This window comes from Budorcas taxicolor, chromosome 8, assembly GCF_023091745.1.
Source record: "Budorcas taxicolor isolate Tak-1 chromosome 8, Takin1.1, whole genome shotgun sequence".
NCBI lineage: Eukaryota > Metazoa > Chordata > Mammalia > Artiodactyla > Bovidae > Budorcas > Budorcas taxicolor.
The window spans coordinates 92,901,997-92,925,766 of record NC_068917.1 but is presented as its reverse complement, the minus strand read 5'-3'; the positions used below and the strand labels follow the sequence as shown (position 1 = coordinate 92,925,766).

Below are 23,770 nucleotides of genomic sequence, written 5' to 3'. Positions count from 1 at the left end.
CCCATGCTGATTACTTATTTTATATACAGCAGTTACACTGGCCTGACTACTGTTACATGAGGAACCATGGAGGGGTGGGCACAAGGTTAGCTAAGCCACTTCAAAGGTGGCTATTGTCAATAACCAGTGGATTATAAAGTCCCTTTTGACCAAGAGGAACATTTTTTGCTGGTCATCAGTATACTCCCCACCCCTTCTCCTTTACTTAAACTTCCTACTTCTTTTAATGAAAATAAACTTGATAGTTAACAGTTTTCAAAAAGGCTTCATAATCAAGGTCTCTTTCTGATTCTGATTCTCATTACAATATCCTAAGAAAGGGTGGGAAATATGCTATCTATTTTCAGATGGATCATACAGAATTATGCCTGAAGCTGTATAGGGTTTCTAGAAACACTGACTATCCTTTGCTTTTATTCCTAATCTCTGTTCCCTTTCTTCCCTTTAAAATCCAAAATGGTAGGTACAATTAGAATAAGATAATGAATTTTAAAATTTCCAGTTCCTTTTTTGTTTCATCACAAATTCTGAATAAGGGACCACTTTGTGAACAATGGTCCCTGGTCAGGGGAACTAACATCCCGCAAGCCGTGTGACACAATCAAAAGAAAAAAAAAAATGTAGCACATTTCACTTCCATTCTTTTTGTTGTTTTTAGACAACAAACTCACAACTAAAACAGCATCTGAAAAATAAAGATATTCGCACTCTTAGTTTGAGATTCCCCCTTTCTAGTCCATCTCTAACTCAGATCTACCCTGAGGCAGTCATGTTCTTTGGCCAAAGAAAGGTGAAAGTGAAAGTGAAAGTGATGTCGCTCAGTCGTGTCCGACTCTTTGCCACCAGTGGACTGTAGCCCACCAAGCTCCTCTGTCCATGGGATTCTCCAGGCAAGAATACTGGAGTGGGTTGCCATTTCCTTCTCCAGGGTTAGGGTGAGACAGCAGCAAATAAGGGAAAGAGAAAGACAAGAAAGAGAAGGAAAGAGGATAAAAAGACCAACATTTTAAATAAGTGACTCTGCTGCAATCTGTATCTTACTTCCTTTCAGTGACGATTATACCTTACATTTGAACAAAACTTTTAGTATTTTTCTCAAGGCATTTTCACATTCTATGAGAGCCAGTCTGTCCTTATCATTCAAGAAAAGAATGGAAGGTACAAACAGTGGCGTTTCATTTGACAAGAATCGGTGGGCTGTGAACCCAAATTTATTGTAGGGTTCAGGGTGTTTTAATAAGCTTTTTAATTTTAAAAAATGTAGAATTACAAAATATGACAAATGTTAAAACTTTTGAGAAAAGGTTTGGTTTTCTTACCTGAAACTGACATGCACATTTCAAACCATCTCCATCTTCTTTACAGACTCCTCCATATTTACATGACGATTCATCACAAACTCTTAGATCAGATTCCCTCACATTTAATTCTGTAAAAGAGGAAAAACTGTTTCATATATGTGTGTGTGTGTGTGTGTGTCCCTTTTATCCAAATGTACATATATAAATAAAAGAAAAAAATCCTTATATCTCATCGACAAGTATAATAAGTCACAACATACAAAAATTAAGTTCCACGGGACACGAAATGTTCAAGATTCCCCAAAAAAAGTTGTGCATAGTAATGTGCCTAAAATCACATAAAGCAAAGCAAAATAAAGCTCAAAATGTCAGGATTTCACATAATTCTCAAAAGGGAAATCCATAGAATTTTTTTATTTTGCCTGCCAAGAGCTTAAGACAGTCTTCTTACTACTATTATCTTAATAATTTAGATTATTTTTCTAGTGACTGAGTTACTTTTAAGGGCAGCCAATAAGAATAACTGAAAAAAATCTTGACTTTTTTGGCACCCAGAAAAAGTTGTGGGTGATCATTATTCACTCTAGACAGATAAACAGTTTCAATTACAAAAGAATGATAAAGTAAGTAAGCTTGAATTTCACATAATAGATATATACAGTAGTTCACACCATTAAGTATATATGGGGCATTTATATGCAAAGAAAGAGGTTCAAAATCTTCATAAATTTAAAATTTTTAAATGATTGATATAATTTTACTACCACAGGAAGCAGAGCCTATCAACAATACAAGTATTCTGCAGTCATTCTGTGCTTATTCCAAGACTGTCAGTCTTATTCTGGAACGATCAAAATAATCTCTCTAGGAAACCTAATAAATTGCTTCCAGGTTACAGAAAAGCTGCCAATCACATGGAACTGGCTGAAAACCACTACAAAGCCAATTTTCATATCCTTCCTAGTGGGAATGAGAGCTACAACAACAAATGCACTTATATAAACAATCAACAAATGGCTGTTTAAAAACTCATCCCAGGGCCTCCCTGGTGGCTCAGTGGTGAAGAATCTGCCTGCCAATGCAGGAGACACAGGTTCGATCCCTGATCTAGGAAGATCCCACGTGCGGCAGAGCAACTAAGCCCATGTGCCACAACTACTGAGCCTGTGCTCCAGAGCCCGAGAACCACAACTATTGAGTCTGCACGCTGCAGCTGCTGAAGCTTGCACCCCCTAGAGCCTGTGCTCCCCAACAGAAGAAGCCCTGCAATGAGAAGCCTACACACCACCACTAGACAGCAGCCCTGGTTCACCACCACTAGAGAAACGCCCACGCAGCAACAAAGATCCAACAAAGCCAAAAAATAAACAAGCAACATAATTAAAAAAAAAAAAAAAAAGACAACTCATCCCAATGAGGAGGCGAATTCATGAGTCTGGAAGCAGAGAAGCCCAGGTTAGCTCCTGACTCTGTGGCTCAACAGCTGAGACACTCTGCAAAGAACACAGGACCTCCTTCCTGCAGCTCTAGATGGACATGAGGTCTTGGCAAGCATATCTCAGCGAGCATTTCTCCTGCAGTCCCTCATCCCTGGTTGTTTTCTACTTCTAGATGGCAAAGCAGGCCTCAGTGGACTGATGTGAGGAGGTTCTATTTCTCTATCTAGGGACAGGCGCCCCTGGTTGACCATTGTCGCTCTCGGCCCCATTTGTCCTCAGGGCTCTGCAATATGTCTCTGCCATTTGTCTCACGGCTCCCACTCCCAGCTGACCCTCTAAGGAACGGATAGTCTAGTACCTAAACACCCAAGGAGCGGACAGTCAGGGTACTTATTTGAGTAACCACCCTGAACCAAGCATTGCACTAAAGCAAGCATGTCTATGTAACTATAGGTTACAAAAAATTTTTTTTTCTTTTCCTTAAATGGATCTCAGGTGTACAGAATTGGATTGCTCTAAAGTTCAAGCATATGTGTAAAAAAAAATTTTTTAGAAGATCAGCAGAAACAAAAACTATAGGAAACTAATGCTGTTGTTTTGCCGCTCTCAATGTTTCACATAGCATTCAAGGCAGAGGTGACCATCCTTCGATTCCTTTCACCTTGGCTCTGGAGGCTTTATGTTCTTGGTTTTCCTCATCTTTCAATTTTCACTCATTCTTCCCTTTCCTCCCTTAAACATTCACACTAGCTCCTGAGGCTCAATACTAAGTGGAGGGTTTGTTTTTTTCTGTCTACTTATATTCCTGCAGGGAACTCGCACAAGGTCTCCAGGTTCCAGTTACTGTCTTAGGTACACATTAAAACCCAAGGAACATAACTAAATATTCATTAAGAACTGCTCTAGAAAAGAAGATAAGAAAGCATGACATCTCTGCTCAACCATAGGCTTAATCAATTTTAGGGACCATAGAAATAAAAAGAATTGCAAGATTTGAGAAATAAATTTTAGTGTATTTCTCTTACTTCTTTGTAGCTTCAAGATTCACACTGGGTTCCAATGAAATCAGACATATCAAACAACAATAAATAAAATTTTTATTTTGTCCATGGGTCAAGATCACGCTTTAAGACTTGCTATCTTGGCTTCAGATTCTTTTGAGTTGTAATACTTCATCTGTTGTATTTTAAAAGCACAATGGAACTGCAATCAAGAGCCTAAACCCTCCCTGCCATGAAGATGTTCACACGCACCTGTTTGCATGACAGACCAAACAACACCTTGGAAGAATAATCATTCATACTAAGGTGAAGCTTCCCTGGTATCTCAGTTGGTAAAGAATCTACCTACAGTGCAGGAGACCTGGGTTCGATTCCTGGGTCGGGAAGATCCCCTGGAGAAGGAAATGGCAACCTACTCCAGTACTCTAGCCAATGGAGAATTGTCAGTGGAGAATCCCATTGACAGAGCAGCCTGGCAGGCTACAGTCCATGGGGTCACAAGAGTCGGACAGGACTTAGCAACTAAACCACAAGGTATAACAGAAAAGCTCAGCCTGATAAACAAAGTCTTGGTTGGACAGGAGAAGTCCAGGCAAAGTCTTAAATAATTGGGTGCTACATCATAGTTTGATAAAAATTAGTTTATCAAGAGTATCATGACTTTCCAGTGCCCTGACTCCTCACAAATTTGAGAACTATGGCCTTAGTGCAAAATCAGTACAGAAAGAATTCTGAATTGGGGTCATCTTCTGTTCAGTACCAGGCATCAGGAGGGCACTCTACTACCTATCAATAATAACGATGATAACACACCTGCCTTCCTGAGCCCCAAGTGGGAATTCAGAAGGATGAGTCATTTCTAAGGCCAAAAATCAGTTCTCCAAACAGAAATATTTTTACACACAGAATCACTCAGAAAAATGGATTCAAAACAGAAATATTTAGTTCTAGTTGTAAATGTGCCCATCATATAATTCTCTAAATATAAAACTTGTCTCAATTTTCATCAACTTTCCAAGGCTGGGGAACAATATACCAGAAGGGAAGAAATCCTATTTACTATGAACGTGAACTGCCAGAACCCCCAACTTTTGGCACCACTAACTAGGTTCAGGCTGCAGCTCAAAATGAGATCCATTAGCATTCCAGAATGATGCGACTTTCCTACCACCATTCCAATTAAACAGAAGGTAACTGGGGGATCTTATGAGTTAGCTGGTAATTATGGGAGCCAAAAAGTGAATTAACTTTGCAAGATGTTATGACAGAATTGTGGGTTTCTCCATCTCAGCACTACTGACATTTTGGGTAAGATAGTTCTTTGTTGGAGGGGGCCACCCTGTTCACTGCAGGATGCTCGGCAACATCCCTGGCCTCCACCCACTAGAAGCCAGTAGGACCAGCTGTAACCAAAAATGTCTCAACACTACAAAACATCCCCCAGGGAACAAACTCACCACCAGGCGAGACCCACTGTAAAAGATGAAATAAAAGGCTTTATGTTTAATTCTCCAACACAATCATTATAAAGAAAATGAGTCAAACAGCAGCCATCTGCAAAATCTCTGCACATTATTACAGTTATTTTTCATTGCAACAGGAGGCTCAGAGTGGGTGTCCTCCTTTAAGAATGTTTTAACCTCTCATCAGCCTGGCTTCTTTCCCCTTTCATATCAAAATTCTATCAAAGGTCAAAATCACTCTATTCTAAAGATCCCACACCTTTCTTCTTAAGTCTTCCAGCTCTTTTCTTGACCTGTCTACTGGAGCTGACACACCTGGCCTCCCCTACTCCAACCTGGTAATCTTAATTATTCCCCCAACTAACTCTCTGACCACTTCTCAGTCACTCCTTTTTCCTTCTGCTGCTGCTCAATCCACATCACTCTTAGAATTTATCCCCAACTTAATCAACACTCCAGATTAACCCAAGTGTGCTTTTGTCTGTAAAACATGCCAACCAATGCCCATGGCTCAGTGAATCCTCAAAGCTACTAGGTCACTCTCTAGAACATTCATGAGTACCTGAGCTCCAATCAGGAGAGCTCCTCTTGTGCTGCAAGAGTTGGTTATGTATGTTACATAGTCTGATTACCAACTGTATTCATTACTGTAATTATGTGGTTTCAACTCTTCATAAGAAAGAAAATAAATTTTCTATGAAAATAAAACTGGATGCTACAGAAAGACTTAGGACGAGTCCCTTTTTAAAAATAGCTGTTGCCTTAGATGGAGGCAAGATAAAAATCTAGGTTTTTGTATCTGCAAGTCTTTAAATTCCTTTTTAAAGACATTAAAACTGGAATGTGTACTCAATGCATTATGAATGTGGTTTATTCAAGAATGGGGAAACTCTAGTTATTCTCAAAGAAAAACTCTGGGCTCTCTTTCAAAATATTGTTTAATAAATATATATTTTTAAGTTAAAATACATTTACAAATCATTTTGTGACTCCTCACTTTAAAAACTTTCTTGATTAACCAACTACCAGAATCTTATGGCACTGAGACAAGAGGGCTCCTACTATGTATAAAAATATTCTGTCCTTGGCCATCCCACTGTAATATCTCATCTTACTTCTTTCAGCACTCTTCCATTCCCACGACTCAAGTCTTCAGAGCTGGTTTTCCCCAACCTTATTAAAGCCATTCTCATCTGCTTTTGCCAGTGCTATTTCCAGTCTTCAGAGCACTGCTGAGCAAAGTCCTATAAATTAATACTTAAATACGATTTAATGGTAAGTATTCTTTAAGTACTTTACAACATGTGGAAATACTCAGTTTATCTCTAGGTGATTCCTTATTGACTCTCTTTCAGGACATGTTCAAACTTTGTACCATGTTCTTAAGAAAATTTCAGTGGGTTTATTCTCATTGCCTAGATGTTAATAGTATTTGGAAAAAAATGAAAAGAAAAAAAAATAATATTTGGGAAAACCTACACACCAATCCAACCTGACATGACCCCTGCTGGATGGTTTCACTCCCAAAAGATGCCCTGTTTGTTCTTGACACTGTGTCCAACTGCCTACATGACAGTTCCACAATCTCTAAGCTGAAAACAGTAGAAATATTAAGAATATTTAAACATTTAAAATATCCCACACCAGGAAATAGTGTGACACAGCCATGGAATATTACACAGCTGTTTAAAAGGTTGTGTATATTATATAACAATATGGAAATATGCTGATGAATGTTAAGTAAGGTAGAAGACAAAGCTATACATATACCAATATAATGTATAAAAAAACATATATAGGAAAATCCAACTGTGTTTGCACCAGTGGAACATGGATTTTTTTTTTCTCTCTTTTCAAGTTTTTATACCAGTTATATTTAAAGGGGGAGCTTCCCTGGTGGCTCAGCTAGTAAAGAATCCACCTGCCAATGCAGGAGACACAAGAGATGTAGGTTCAATCCCTGGGTCAGGAAGATTCCCTGGAAAAGGAAATGGCAACCCACTCCAATATTCTTGCCTGGAAAGTTCCATGCACAAAGGAGCCTGGCTGGCTACAGTCCATGTGGTTGCAAAGAGCTGGACACAATTGAGCACGGGAGAAAAAGAGTCGATGTGATTTCAAACAAGCCCAGACACAGTTTGCCATACAATGGACAGAGCATGAGTTTGAGGGCCAATACAGGCCAGGTTCACAGGCTAGTTCTTCATATTTTAGAGTAACATCACCTCCCCTAGATGTTGTAATGGTTAGATGAGATAATGTATTAAAAAGCAACAGTGCCTAGAACAAGAAGGTATACAACAAAGATTCACTTCCTTTCCTTTCCCAGACCGATCTTAGAGATACCTGTAATGACACAAGTCATTGAAAACTGAAACAGCAGATCTGTCCAGTTAATGTTGACTTCAGTCTCAGCAAGTGAGATGAACTAGGAATTAAGTTCTCTTCGACTTGTTTACTAAATTAACGATATTACATGAGTTATCTTCTGCTATAAAGATATTGGGGGAAAATAAACTGCTCAATAGTTCACGATATAAAACCAAAAGCAGTTTACATTAATATTAAACAGCATTCACAGAAGAGATGACTAAAAGATCTCTAAGCTATATAAAACAAAAGAAATTCACATGTGCCATACAGTTTATCTGACTCCAATGTTTTTCATCCGATTCTGCACACTACTGCCAAACCACCCTTTGTTAAACACCATTCTGGTCATGTCAGTCCTCCAATCAAACACCTACAGTCATTCCCTGCTGCCTATTTCAGTTCTAAACGCCTGTATGTCAGGATGCTTCAGGCAAGGTGATGGGGAGGACAATCTATTCCAGGATAAAAAAGAAATACCTAGATCTCAAGCTGGGTATTAATGGTACCCAGGGTCTTTCTAGCCCTACCAAAGATCTCAAATTTGGACACTCTCTCCCTTACTCCTATTTTTGGCTAGCCTGGCAAACCTGGGTGCTTCCCTCTCACAGATCCACAAACTGCAGCCTCTATACAGCTGCCAGGGGACAAGGACAGAGGAGTACTGGGGCTGTTAACAGGTATGGAAATTATTTTGGGAGCGACGGAAACACTTTGCAATTATATTTTAAGTAGCAGTGATGGTTGCATAACACACTAAATATATTAAAAACCACTGAGTTGTATACTTTAAAATGGTGACCTTTATGTTATATGGATTATATCTCAATAACGAATAAAAAACTTCAAAAACAGGAGAAAATAATCATGTCATCTAAATTTTGAAAAAGATGAACAAGGAATATAATTTGCTGTTTAACAGGCAGACTCTAGAATCAGACCTCCCAGATCAGCATCCTGCCTCTGCTGCCTCTGTCACTTATCAAGTACATAACACCTTAGTAATTCACCACTTTGAGCCTCCATTCCTTCATCTGTAAAATAGGGACAACAACAGCACCCATCTCATAATGCTGATGAAGGATTAAATAAAGATAGGGAAAGCACTCAGCAGTGCATGACACATCAGAAGTGCTATGTTAAGTGTTTGCTGCTGTTTTTTTTTTAAATACCAGCTCTGGAGAAGATGGGGAAATTGAGCATTCAAACCAACTTTAAGAGCATAAACTGGCAGAACCTCTGAGAGGAAAATGTGGCAGTATATATGGAAATTTAAACTGTCTCTATGTCTTAACGCCACAACTCTATTACTAGGAAATTATGATAGGGATAGAAGACAAAACATACAAAAGTGTACCTGCAAGAATGGTAACATCAGCTTTTTTATATAATAGCAAAGTGGAAAACAACCTAAGGGTCCACCTGTTGGCAATTAATTACATAAATTACTGATGAAATACTATGCAGCCATGAAAGTATGTGACAGAAATACATCTGACATGGAAGGACTGAGATCCATTGTGTAGTGCAAAAAGCAGGTTATAAAACTACATAATTAATAGTAGAACTACATGTAACCTTGTTCTGTATTTTCCAAGTCTCCTGTAAATGTGTTATCATGCTTTCATAATTTAAAATAACTAAAATTAAAAAACAAACCATAGAGTTATAACACAATTTATATTTTGCAAATATACATGTTTATGTAAGTATTTTTAACTTTTCAAAGTACATTCAGTATAGTTCCTACATTAAAAATTTTGAAATATCAACAAATAAATCTAAACACAGGAAAACACCCTTCTATTTCTATTTCTTTTTTTCTGTTACTCCACATAACTTGCGGGATTTTAGTTTCATTACAAGAGATCAAACCGGGGCCCAAAGCAGTGAAAGCACTGAGTCTTAACTACAGGCCACCAGGTAATTCCCATTTCTAGTTCTAATTCTAACCACTATTGCTTAGTGTCTGCAATACCAAATGGAATGGGAGGTAGCCAGAACCCAGATGTCACCCACAGAGACAAAAATCTACAAAAGAACTTGCAAGTTATCACTAAAGAGCCCGATGTTAACTATTTTAAAAGGACTTCACAAACTCTGGGGCATTATTATTCACAGAAAGAGTCCCAGATTTGGAGTTTTAACTATTTGATTAAGTAACTACAGGAAACTGGCCAAGCACTAAATCTGAGAAACCCCAGTTCCCTAGAGTAAAAATGGGTATAATAATCCCTCAAGGGATAAAAAAGATTAAAAGACATCTTTACAAAAGACCACCAGAAACTACCAAGGATACTTCTCCCCACTGGATAAAACCATCAAAACCAAAACTATGACACAACCCCAACCTTAAACCCCATTTTATAAAACAGGGAATAATCTTCTTTTAAAAACTAAGTTTAATTAAATGGTAATTAGGAAGCACTTGTTTCCCTCATAGCTCAGTTGGTAAAGAATCCGCCTGCAATGCAGGAGACCCCGGTTCAATTCCTGGGTTAGGAAGATCCACTGGAAAACGGATAGGCTACCCACTCCAGTATTCTTGGACTTCCCTTGTGGCTCAGCTGGTAAAAGAATCCACCTGCTATGTGGGAGACCTGGGTTCCATCCCTGGGTTGGGAAGATCCCCTGGAGAAGGGAAAGGCTACTCACTCCAGTATTCAGGCCTAGAGAAAAGAGTCGCAAAGAGTCGGACACGACTGAGTGAAGCCGGACACGACTTTCACTCACTCAGGAATCACTTATGGTCTGAACTTGAAGGAAACAATAGTAAATATAACTGCACAACCTAAGAAACATCTCAAACCACTTTATAGAGGAAAAAACATCTATGAAAAAAAATAATAAGCAAAGACTGAGCTGACATGTGAACAATAGAGTATCTCAATATACGACAAGGCTATGAACAACAGAACTGAAACAGAAATATCAGCAGTTTAGGTTCACTTGTAAAATAATATTATACAAAAGCTGACCAAAAAATAAGCTGAACTTAAAATTCCAGAAGATCTGATCTGTGAACAGTAGTGGCTCCAGGTTAAACAGAATATGCCAAAGCAAACATTAACATCAAGAAAAAAGTTAAAGGAATTCCCTGGTGGTCCAGTGGCTAAGACTGCACTTCCAATACAGGGGGCTTGAGTTCAATCCCTGGTCAGGGAACTAGACCCCAAGTGCCACAACTAAGACCCTATGCAGTGAAATAAAAATAAATATTTTAAAAATAAAAAAGTTCAAACTTTCTGGTATAAATGAAATAATTTCAGCACAAACATTATAAGATACATTAAGAGGAGAATGGCAATCATCACAGATGTCTCTGTACAATTTTTCATATTCCTCAAATTTCTTCCATCAAACAAATACTACTTTTATAATAAAGAAAAAAGGTGTGGGGTTTTTCCCTTTTCCTTTTTTTAATCATGGAAAAGACTCGGAGAATACCTGCACTAAAAATAGGAGGAATGGAGGCATGGTTGAAAATGTAATACCTGCCAAAGTTTCTGATGGCAGAAGAATACGTTAAGAACTTTAGAACCGAAACTGACTTTTCAAAAAATGATTAAACTACTGAGCCGTGAAAAATACATGACACTTGTAAACAAGGAATAGATGCAAACAGTAGCAAAAGGTGAACAGTAAATCATCTAATAGAGTAAAAGTAAAAAGAGTTTTAAGGATTAAATTTAAATAGAATTTCACAGCGTACAAGAAGAGTAGTATGCCCACTGCTAAATGTTTCAGTTCTCCCATGAGAGAAGCTAATAAAGGAACTAATAGTAGGAATAATGAAAACAGTTCTGTTAAAACAATGTTTCTAAGAATGCAAAAAAAAAGGGGAGGGTGAGCAGGAGAAGGTAAATGGGTTGACATTATCTCCCAAACCCCCTTTTCCCAAACCGGCTTTTCCCAAACCGGCTTTTATAAAAACTGAAATTTACATGCTACTAAAGAAAGTCTTTTCCTGTGGTCATGTATGGATGTGAGAGTTGGATTATGAAGAAAGCTTAGTGCCGAAGAATTGATGCTTTTGAACTGTGGTGTTGGAGAAGACTCTTGAGAGTCCCTTGGACTGCAAGGAGATCCAACCAGTCCATTCTGAAGAAGATCAGCCCTGGAATTTCTTTGGAGGGAATGATGCTAAAGCTGAAACTCCAGTACTCTGGCCACCTCATGCAAAGAGCTGACTCATTGGAAAAGACTCTGATGCTGGGAGGGATTGGGGGCAGGAGGAGAAGGGGACGACAGAGGATGAGATGGCTGGATGGCATCACTGACTCAATGGATGTGAGTCTGAGTGAACTCCGGGAGTTGGTGATGGACAGGGAGGCCTGGCGTGCTGCGATTCATGGGGACGCAAAGAGTCGGACATGACTGAGTGACTGAACTGAACTGAACTGAAAGTCTAGAGATCTCTTCAAGAAAATTAGAAATACCAAGGGAACATTGCATGCAAAGATGGGCTCAGTAAAGGACAGAAATAGTATGGACCTAACAGAAGCAGAAGATATTAAGAAGAGGTGGCAAGAATACACAGAGGAACTGTACAAAAAAGATCTTCACAACCCAGACAATCACGATGGTGTGATCACTCACCTAGAGCCAGATATCCTGGAATGTGAAGTCAAGTGGGCCTAGGGAAGCATCACTACAAACAAAGCTAGTGGAGGTGATGGAATTCCAGTTGATCTATTTCAAATCTTAAAGACGATGCTGATGGTGAAAGTGCTGCACTCAATACGCCAGCAAATTTGGAAAACTCAGCAGTAGCCACAGGACTGGAAAAGGTTAGTTTTCATTCCAATCCCAAAGAAAGGCAATGCAGAAAAATGTTCAACCTACTGCACAACTGCATTCATCTCACACGCTAGCAAAGTAACGCTCAAAATTCTCCAAACCAGGCTTCAACAGTACATGAGCCATGAACTTCCAGATGTTCAAGCTGGTTTTAGAAAAGGCAGAAGAACCAGAGATCAAATTGCCAACATCCGTTGGGTCATCAAAAAAGCAAGAGAATTCCAGAAAAATATCTACTTCTGCCTTATTGACTATGCCAAAGCCTTTGACTGTGTGGATCACAATAAACTGTGGAAAATTCTTCAAGAGATGGGAATACCAGACCACCTGACCTGCCTCTTGAGAAATCTGTATGCAGGTCAGGAAACAACAGTTAGAACTGAACATGGAACAACAGACTGGTTCCAAATAGGAAAAGGAGTATGTCAAGGCTGTATATTGTCACCCTGCTTATTTAACTTATGCAGAGTACATCAAGAGAAACGCTGGGCTGGAAGAAACACAAGCTGGAATCAAGATTGCCGGGAGAAATATCAATCACCTCAGATATGCAGATGACACCACCATTATGGCAGAAAGTGAAGAGGAACTAAAGCGCCTCTTGATGAAAGTGAAAGAGGAGAGTGCAAAAGTTCGCTTAAGGCTCAACATTGAGAAAACTAAGATCATGGCATCTGGTCCCATCACTTCATGGGAAATAGATGGGGAAACAGTGGAAACAGTGAGACTTTATTTTGTGGGGAGGCTCCAAAATCACTGCAGAGGTGACTGCAGCCATGAAATTAAAAGATACTTGCTCCTTGGAAGAAAAGTTATGACCAACCTAGAAAGCATGGTAAAAAGCAGAGATGTTACTTTGCCAACAAAGGTCCGTCTAGTCAAAGCTATGGAGGAGGCAATGGCAACCCACACCAATACTCTTGCCTGGAAAATCCCATGGACAGAGGAGCCTGGTTGGCTGCAGTCCATCGGGTCGCTAAGAATCAGACACGACTGAGTGACTTCCCTTTCACTTTTCACTTCCATGCACTGGAGAAGGCAATGGCAACCCACTCCAGTACTCTTGCCTGGAGAATCCCAGGGAAAGAGCAGCCTAGTGGGCTGCCGTCTATGGGGTCGCACAGAGTCAGACACGACTGAAGCGACTTAGCAGCAGCAGCAGCAGTCAAAGCTATGGTTTTTCCAGTGGTCATGTATGGATGTGAGAGTTGGACTATAAAGAAAGCTGATCGCCAAAGAATTGATGCTTTTGAACTATGGTGTTGGAGAAGACTCTTAAGAGTCCCCTGGACTGCAAGGAGATCCAATCAGTCCATCCTGAAGGAAATAAGTCCTGAATATTCATTGGAAGGACTGATGCTGAGGCTGAAACTCCAATACTTTGGCCACCTGATGCAAAGAACTGACTCATTTGAAAAGACCCTGATGCTGGGAAACACTGAAGGCAGGAGGAGAAGGGGACGACAGAGGACAAAATGGTTGGATGGCATCACCGACTCAACGGACATGAGTTTGAGTAAACTCCAAAATTGGCAATGGACAGGGAGGCCTTGCTGCAGTCCATGGGGTCATAAAGAGTTAGACACAACTGAGGGACTGAGCTGAACTGAAAGAAATCACATGCATAAGGAAATGAGGGATAATACATATGAACTTAAAAGATGGTTGGTTATAATAAAGACAAAAACAAGTGTTGGCCAGAATGTGGAGAAATTTGAATCCTCAGACACTGCTGCTGAAAATGTAAAATGATGCAGCACTTTGCAAAACAGCTTGGCAGTTCCTCAAAATATTAAACACAGACTTACCATGTGACCCAGTAATGCTATTAATACTCCTAGGTATATACCCAAGAAAACTGAAAACATATGTCCACAGGAAAACCTGTACATGAATGTTTATAGCAGCATTATTCGTAATAGCTAGAAAGTGGAAACAAGTCAAATGTCCATCAGCTGACGAATGGATAAACAAAACATGGTCTTCTCCATACAATGGAATAGTATTTGGTCATAAAAACCAATGACATTCTGATCCATGCTACAACACGCGTGAATCTTGCAAACAGTACGCTAAGTGAAAGAGGCCAATCACAAAGCGCCACATATTGTGTGATTCCACTTACACGCAATGTCCACAGCTGTTACATCTACAGCAAAAGATAGATTAGTGGTTACCCAGGGCTGCGGGAGTGGGGTTTGGGGAGTGATTGCTAAGGAATATGAGGTTTCTTTGGAAAGGACAAACATGTTCCAAAACTGATCACGGTGACAGTTGCACAACTTTGCAGCTATACTAAAAACAACTGGATTTTACATCTTAAAAGATAATCACAATAATAGAGGGTTATCACAAATATCATAATTACTTCACTTAATGTAAATGGGCTATGAAAGCAGAATGGTCTGTATCTACACTGTGAAACGAATCCCAACATTTAAAAGACACACACAAATCCAAAACCGAATAGGCAATATTATTACTTCAGGATATTCTTTAAATCTATCTTACACAAAAATAAAAATTACAACAAAAAAATGAAACAAAAACTATTCAATGTATGTGTCCCAAACAGAATAACAAAAATATACAAAAATGATACAAAAATAAACTTTTATTATAATTGAAGGCTTCCATGTTTCATTCACAATAGATGACAACACAAAGTATTAAAAGAATAAAACTGATATAAAGCGTAAATTAAACCATTTCCTTTAGTAGGGGCCAACTTGGCAGAGTCAGGTTCAGAAAAGAAAGATTTAAATAGATATAGATAAAATATCAGGCTTCCCTTGTGGCTCAGACGGTAAAGAATCCGCTTACAATGAGGGAGACTTGGGTTTGATCCCTGGGTTGAGAAGATCCCCTGGAGGAGGGCATGACAACCCACTTCATTCTTGTCTGGAGAACCCCCTTGGACAGAGGAGCCTGGCGGGCCACAGTCCATGGGGTCCAAAGAGTCGGACATGACGGAGAGACTAAGCACAGCACACACAGCACAGATGAAATATAGATACAGATGTAAGTAGATAGAAATATATAGATATAGACAGATTTATATATATAAAGAGACTATGATACCGCAAATGTGGTGAAACTTTAATTGGAAAATCTGGGTATACTACTACAATTTATTTCTAAGTTTGAAATTCAGAAAATGTTTTGAACTTTAAGTAAAATTAACAGTTACATAATAGGGGACTAAGAAGCTAAGGAAATAACACTTTCTTTTCTGAGGTATAAGCATCTTTCACAAAACGTGTTTTCATACTAGAATGCAGAGACACACCTAATTTCTAGTTTGGTTGGTTGCTTTTTTGGCCTCACTGTGCTGCTTGCGAGACCTTGCTCTCAGACCTTGCTCTCAGGGACTGACACCATGCTCTCAGCACTGAAAGCATGGACTCCTAACCACTGGACCACCAGGGAATTCCCCACCTAGTTCTTATATGAAAACCTAGAATTATATAACACATTCTTAGGCCATAATGCAAAACCACAAAACAATCTATCAGTAACATCTAAATTCCTAAGCTATACAACAACAATGAGAGGAAATTTATCATAAATTCCTGTGGTCTTAAGGAAATAGAAACAAAGTTCTGTTTCTTCTTCAAGAATTTAGAAAGAGAAAAAAAAGGGAAAGCTAAAAAAGGGGAAGTACCAAAACTAAGATATAAAATTGATAAAGGAAAACTAAATATGATTAAAAAATATCATTAGAGAACATTTCAAGGAAATTGGTATACAGTCAGAGATGATAGCAGGGTAGCTTTCAAATAGGAAGAAGTAGGAGGCAGATTCAAGGCAAGATTTGAGTAGGGAAAGGACAGAATAAAGCAGAAGTTGCAAGGAGTTATGGGCAGGAGAGGTGCTCAGATGGGAAGGGCCAGAAACTGCAGAAAAAAGGATTTACATTCAACTTGGTTGTGAGCAAAAGCAATGAAGGAAGGATTACACACCAATTTGACCCTCCTCCAAACAGGTTCTCCACCCCATATCAAGAGCATCACAATTCATCCTGCCGCCTATAGGAGGTGATCCAGAAGCTAAGGGAGAAAAAGGTCAGTAAAAAGATGGCTGGGTAGGGCCTAACAAGCTGAAGAGCTGATGCCCCATTAGACAGCTCTGGAGAATTTTTGCCATGTGTAAAGAGCCTAATGTTATCAATACCTCCAAGTTCAAAAAGTGAAAGTGAAAGCCGCTCAGCTGTGTAGGGACTCTTTGCAACCCCATGGACTACACAGTTCATGGAACTCTCCAGGCCAGAACACTGGAGTGGGTAGCCTTTCCCTTCTCCAGGGGATCTTCCCAATCCAGGGATCAAACCCAGGTCTCCTGCATTGGACACAGATTCTTTACCAGTTGAGCCACAAGGTTAGCCCATGAATACTGGAGTGGGTAGCCTGTCCCTTCTGCAGCAGAGCTTCCCGACCCAGGAATCAAACCAGGATCTCCTGCATTCCAGGTTGATTCTTTACCAACTGAGCCACTAGGGAAGCCCTGGTAAGTTTAGAAAAGGCAGACCAAAATCCAGATTTTTAAGTGACACCTCAAGATTTTCAAATGGTTAACAACCAATTCAATTTCTAAACATAAAGTGCAGCCAAACAAATCCTCTGAGTTCTCATTTCCATCTTTCACCACGCCCCCAGTCTCTTCTCATCTCCCTTTCAATTCCAGACTTTGTTTTCTAAAACCATGATGTCACTCAAATCCTTTAAAAGCTTTCCTTTCTCTTCAGAGCAAGTGTCAAACCTTCAGTGCAGCCTTCCAGGCCTTCCTCTAATACAGTGGCAGTTGTGTTAGACTCATCTCCTGCCTTCATCCCCACAGCCCAGTACCCCCAAATAGTCCCCTTGCTTCCCCATCTTTGTAGCTGGATTCCAGCGCCATTCCAATAGCCTAGAGAACACTCTTTCCAACTCTCCTCAGTTTCTACATTCTTTCAGTCATTAACTCCACAAATAAATATAGAATCGGCACCTAATTTTGTGTCAGATATAGTTCTAGGCACAGATGATACAGCAGTGGACAAAAAAAAGACAAAATTCCCTGTCCTCATGGATCTACACAGAGTCGTCAGAGAATAATATGTGTAATAGGTCACAGGCTTCCCTCATGGGTTGGAGTTACAGGGTTTTGTATTACGTGTGTATTATATTTGCTGAACATTAATGTTGCGTTAAAGAATCTGCCTGCAATGCAAGGGACCTGGGTTCTATCCCTGGGTTGGGAAGATCGCCTACAGAAGGGAATGGCTACCCATTCCAGTATTCTTGCCTGGAGAATTCCATGAAGAGAGGAGCCTGGTAGGCTACAATCCACGGGGTCGCACAATGAGTGGGACACAAATGAGCGACTAACACAACTTTTCATATTAGGTCACAGAGAAAAAGGTGCTTTGGAGACAGAAAAAAAAATGAGGATTCGAGTATGAGTAGGGGAGAAGGGGTGGGAGGCAGAAAAGGTTGCAATTTTAAGGCATCATTTTGAAAGTGAAGTTGAAGATGAGAAGGAGCTAGGGGATAAATAAATGGGACAAGAAGGTTCCAAGCAAAAGGAAGGTCAACAACAAAGGCCTCAGGCAAAAGTTTTGGGCTGACATTCTACTCTGCCCGTAAACCCCAGTTCGAGAGCCACTAATTCAGGAAAATAGGAATTATTTTTTGATTCCCAGAAATAGGAATTATTCATTTGCTTAACACTGTATCAGTATCTTCCTTAGGGCACACCTCATATAGCAGAAACCTTCACTGATCAATTAATCATAAAAGTCAGGTAGAGCAAGGAATCATTTTTTAAATGACCATACATATTACAACCATTTTAAACTTCAAACGTATAAATGGACATTCATTTCCCCATATATTACAGCATCAAGACCTTTTCTTTGAGTATGGGTCTGCCAAATGCAGCTCTCCACTTCCTTGGATAAACCACAATCATAATCCATTATCTACAATGTCCATTTTCCTCCCTTTCACAGTAGAACAAGACTTTTAAAATATCTGCAAAGTTCTCTAGGAGTAGAATCCTCCCAGATTTGTAAGGTTTCCCCAATCTGTTTTGGCTGAACTGACCACAATTTAATTTATTGAAAGGCAATTCTTCAGCTTCATGCCTTTATCAAGTCTTTCCAAAGCAATTCATAAAAACAGCTGCTTTTTGCATTCACATTTCATCTATTTGAGTAATATTTATTAATATTTATTTGTCTGTTTTGTTCACTGCTGTATCATCTGTGTCTATTAATTAATATTTATTATACCACTGGTATAAATAAACTTGAGAACAAACACAACTGATTCTTGGTAAGCAGAGAAATCAAACAATACACAGACAAACCAGAGCAAACTTAACCACTGGAGCATCTGTATGCTATAGGATTTGGATAAAATCAAGCCCAGCAAAGGATCTGAAGAGAAATTCCTCCAAACAAAATATATAAATAGCCGTTAAGCACATAAAAATGTACTCAATGCCATTAGGGAAACACAAATCAAAACCTCACTGATCCCCAACTTCAGTTAGGACTCCAACTAGAACAACTGTAATAAAAAAGATAGTAGCAAGTGCTGGAGAGGATGTGGAGAAATTGGTGTCCTTGTACATTGCTGACGAAAATCTAAACTGGTTGCAGCTGCTTTGGGAACCAGTTTGCCAGTTTCTCAAAACGTTAAACGAGAATTGAAAACACAGGTCCACAAAAAAACTTGTACATGTATGTTCATAGCAGCATTATTCATAACAGCCAAAATGTGGCAACAGCCCACTGTCCATTAGCTGATGGAAAAGCAAAAAGGTGCCACGTATATCCATACTAGAGAGTATTACTCAGCATGTATCAGAATAAAGTTCTGATACATGCTATAACATGGATGACCCCTGAAAAAATCATGCTAAGTGAAAGAAGTCAATCACAAAAGGCCACATACTATATGATGCCCTTTATATGCAATGTTCAAAATAGGCAGATCCATAACGTCAGGAAAAAGATTAGTAGTTGTTAAGGGCTGGGGGGAAAGGGGAAGGGGGCGGGGTGAAGAGGAATATGGAATCACTGTTAATAAGTACAGGATTTGGGGGGAGTAAAATGTTCTGGAATTAGATAGTAGTGATGGTTGTATGACTTTGTAATTATACTAAAAATCACTTTAACTGTACACCTTTTAAAAACTCCATTGCTGCTGCTGCTGCTGTCAGCGTTCAATAAATGCTTATTATTGAGGAAGTGGGGGAAAGGAGGAGAAAGCCCAGATGTACTAAACAAATTTCCTGCATATATTTTTAAGAGGTTAACCAACCACTTCTTTTGGAATATAAGGCCTTTGAAGGCAGGGATGACCTCTAATATATTTCCCTTAATAGCTAGTATATTAGAACATAGAAAGGCAATGCCAAAGAATGCTCAAACTACACACAATTGCACTCATCTCACACACTAGTAGAGTAATGCTCAAAATTCTCCAAGCCAGACTTCAGCAATATGTGAACCGTGAACTTCCAGATGTTCAAGCTGGTTTTAGAATGTTCAAGCTGGTTCCTCTGGCAGAGGAACCAGAGATCAAATTGCCAACATCTGCTGGATCATGGAAAAAGCAAGAGAGTTCCAGAAAAACATCTATTTCTGCTTTACTGACTATGCCAAAGCCTTTGACTGTGTGGATCACAATAAACTGTGGAAAATTCTTCAAGAGATGGGAATACCAGAGCACCTAACCTGCATCTTGAGAAACCTATATGCAGGTCAGGAAGCAACAGTTAGAACTGGACATGGAACAACAGACTGGTTCCAAATAGGAAAAGGAGTACATCAAGGCTCCTGCTTATTTAACTTATATGCAGAGTACATCAAGAGAAATGCTGGGCTGGAAGAAACACAAGCTGGAATCAAGATTGCCGGGAGAAATATCAATAATCTCAGATATGCAGATAACACCACCCTTATAGCAGAAAGTGAAGAGGAACTAAAAAAGCCTCTTGATGAAAGTGAAAGAGGAGACTGAAAAAGTTGGCTTAAAGCTCAACATTCAGAAAACTAAGATCATGGCATCCGGTCCCATCACTTCATGGCAAATAGATGGGGAAACAGTGGAAACAATGGCTGACTTTATTTTTCTGGGCTCCAAAATCACTGCAGATGGTGATTGCAGCCATGAAATTAAAAGATGCTTACTCCTTGGAAGAAAAGTTATAACCAACCTAGACAGCACAGTAAAAAGCAGAGATGTTACTTTGCCAACAAAGGTCCATCTAGTCAAGGCTATGGTTTTTCCAGTGGTCATGTATGGATGTGAGAGTTGGACTGTGAAGAAAGCTGAGCACCGAAGAATTGATGCTTTTGAACTGTTGGAGAAGACTCTTGAGAGTATCTTGGACTGCAAGGAGATCCAACCAGTCTATCCTAAAGGAGATGAGTCCTGGGTGTTCATTGGAAGGACTGATCCTGAAGCTGAAACTCCAATATTTTGGCCACCTCATGCGAAGTGTTGACTCACTGGAGAAGACCCTGATGCTGGGAGGGATTGGGGGCAGCAGGAGAAGGGGACGACGGAGGATGAGATGGCTGGATGGCATCACCGACTCGATGCATGTGAGTCTGGGTAAACTCCGGGATTTGATGATGGACAGGGAGGCCTGGCGTGCTGCAATTCATGGGGTCGCAAAGAGTCAGACACGACTGAGCGACTGAACTGAACTGAACTGAAGCAGGTACTCAATCAAGATTCAACACTCACATATTACATACCAGGGAATTAGAAGTGTCCTGATCAAAATATTATACCAATTACAAAAAATTCACCTTTTATTCCCCAAAATCCTGAATTGCCTCTAACAAGGCACTTACTTCTTATTTGTTTATTTCTGCTTTATTTCCATTACTCTAGGAGATGAATCAAAAAAAATACTCCTGCAATTTATCTCAAAGAGTGTTCTGCCAATGTTTTCCTCTATAAGTATCAAAGTATCTGCTCTTATATTTAGGTCTTTAATCCATTTTTATTTTTGTATATGGTTATTAGAGAATGTTCTAATTTCATTCTTTTATTTATTTTTTTTTTTTTTTTTTTGCAGCACTGTGTAGCTTGCAGGATCTTAGTTCCCTGACTTGGGATTAAACCCAGGACCTGGCAGTTAAAGCGCTGAGTCCTAACCACTGGACAAACCAGGAAATTCCCTCTAGTTTCATTCTTTTACATGTAGCTATCCAGTTTTCCCAGCACCACTTACTGAAGATGACTGTCTTTTCTCCACTGTATATTCTCACCTCCTTTGTCCTAGATTATTTGACCATAAGTGTATGGGTTTATTTCTGTGCTTTCTATCCTATCCCATGGATCTGTATGTCTGTTTTTGTGCCAGTAACATACAGTTTTGATTACTGTAGCTTTGTAGTACAGTCTGAAGTCAGGGAGCTGGTTTTCTCCCCACCCCGCCCCAGCCCCAGCCCCAGCCCCAGCCCCACCCCCACCCCCGTTTTTTCTAAACATTGTTTTAGCTATTGGCAGCTTTTTATGTTTCTATACAGATTTGTTTAAACATCTACTTATTTACGTATTTATTTATTTATTTTTGGCTGTGCTGGGTTGTCCTTGTAACACTGCTCTTCACTGCTGTGTGCGGGCTTGCTCTAGCTGGGGCGAGCACAAGCTACTCACCGCAGTGGTTCTCCTGTTCTGGTGCACAGGGTCAAAGGTGCAAGGGGCTCAGCTGCCCTGAGGCATGTGAGATTTTAGTTCCCAGACCAGGGATCAAACATGTGTCCCATGCATTGGCAGGCAGATTCCCAACCACTGGACCACGAGGGAAGTCCTTGCATATAGATTTTTTTAATTTTTGTTCCATTTCTGTGAAAAATACCATTGGTAATTTGACAGCAGATTGCCTTGGGTAGTATGGTCATTTTAACAATATTGATTCTTCCAACCCAAGAACACCATCTATCTTTCCCTTTGTGCCATCTTCAATTTCTTTCATTAGCATCTTAGAGTTTTTGGAATACAGGTCTTTCATCTCCTTAGGTAGATTTATTCCTAGATATTTTTATTCTTTTTGATGTGATGGTAAATGGGATTGTTTCCTTAATTTCTCAATGAGAAACTTCTCTTAATATGAAGTTTATATCATCCATTTATATCATTCTTAACCACACCACAATCCAGAGGATCTGGATTTCTGTGACATTTTAAAAACCTATTTCAAATTCTCCACCTTACATCTCTCACCAGCGCAGCTTGCTGGTCTCTTTAAACGTTTTCCTTTCTCTTTAACCCCATTCCCTAAAATAGCAATGTCTCACATGTTTAGCCTCATTTGTTCTTCTCTAACACCCTAGAGCCAAAAAGCACTGTTATCATTATCTTCACATTACAAATGAAGAAAGAAAAAAGCAGCATGGCTAAGGCCACCTGGTCTCCTGGGCTCAAGGTTAATTTTTCTTCACATAAATCATGTATTTCCAAACATTTTCATCTTTGGATGAACATGAAACCTCTCTGGTAAGGTAGATTTTTAAAAATAATAAGTACAGGGCTTCCCTGGTGGCTCAGTGGTAAAGAATCTGCCTGCTAACACAGGAAACTCAGGTTCAGTCCCTGATCCGGGAAGATCCCACACGCTGTGGAGCAAGTAAGCCGTGCAGCACAACTACTGCATTTGTGCTAGACCCGGGGAGCTGCAACTACTGAAGCCTGCACAGCTTAGAGCCTACGCTCTGCAACAAGAGAAGTCTCCACAGTAAGAAGCCCGTGTACCACAGCGAGCAGCCACAGCTCACCGCAGCTAGAGACAAGCCTGCGCAGCAGCCAAGACCCAGTGCGGCCAAAAATAAAAACAATAAATAAAATTATTAAAAAATAGCAAGCACAAACAACAAGATAACAATCGCTAAGAATAAAGTCTAGAACAAGTAGAAAACTTAGACAAGAGAACAACTTTAAAAAAAAAAAAAAAAAGGGCTTGTTTTGAACAAGAGATAAACAAAGGGCTCATTGCTTAGCAAAGATGTAACATCAAGAGGCGACAGGGACATGCAGACCCTTTCAGTTTCTTCTCTGCTTTAGTAATCTTCACCAAAGAACAGGACCTTCAAAAACTGGGAAGGCAGACCCTGATAAAATGGAGCTAACATCTAAGGGAAGCGACATGGAAAGCAGACATTAATGGAATAGAGAGCTAGTTCAAAGGAATCTGCTTCTAATCCAAACAAATCACATTCCATAATGCTAAAAAAAACTTTAAGATCTGACTACTGATTATCTAAGCTATCTTGACAAGATGCCAGAAGACCAGAAAGGAAAGAATGCATTCTCAATTTTCAAAAAAGAAAAAACAAACCCAGAAAAAACATCCATAGGTAAAGCTGCCACATATCCACCGAAAAACTCTAGAAT

The 23,770-nt window shown here is 39.6% G+C and overlaps 1 protein-coding gene across 1 annotated transcript in view; it reads right to left on the bottom strand.

Annotated features, from left to right (window-relative positions):
- TMEFF1 (transmembrane protein with EGF like and two follistatin like domains 1) overlaps positions 1–23,770 on the bottom strand; it is a 144,591-nt gene that overhangs the window by 68,816 nt on the left and 52,005 nt on the right. The window contains exon 3 of the mRNA XM_052645070.1: positions 1,320–1,429. Coding sequence (XP_052501030.1) covers positions 1,320–1,429 — 110 coding nt within the window. The remainder of the gene's footprint in view (positions 1–1,319; positions 1,430–23,770) is intronic.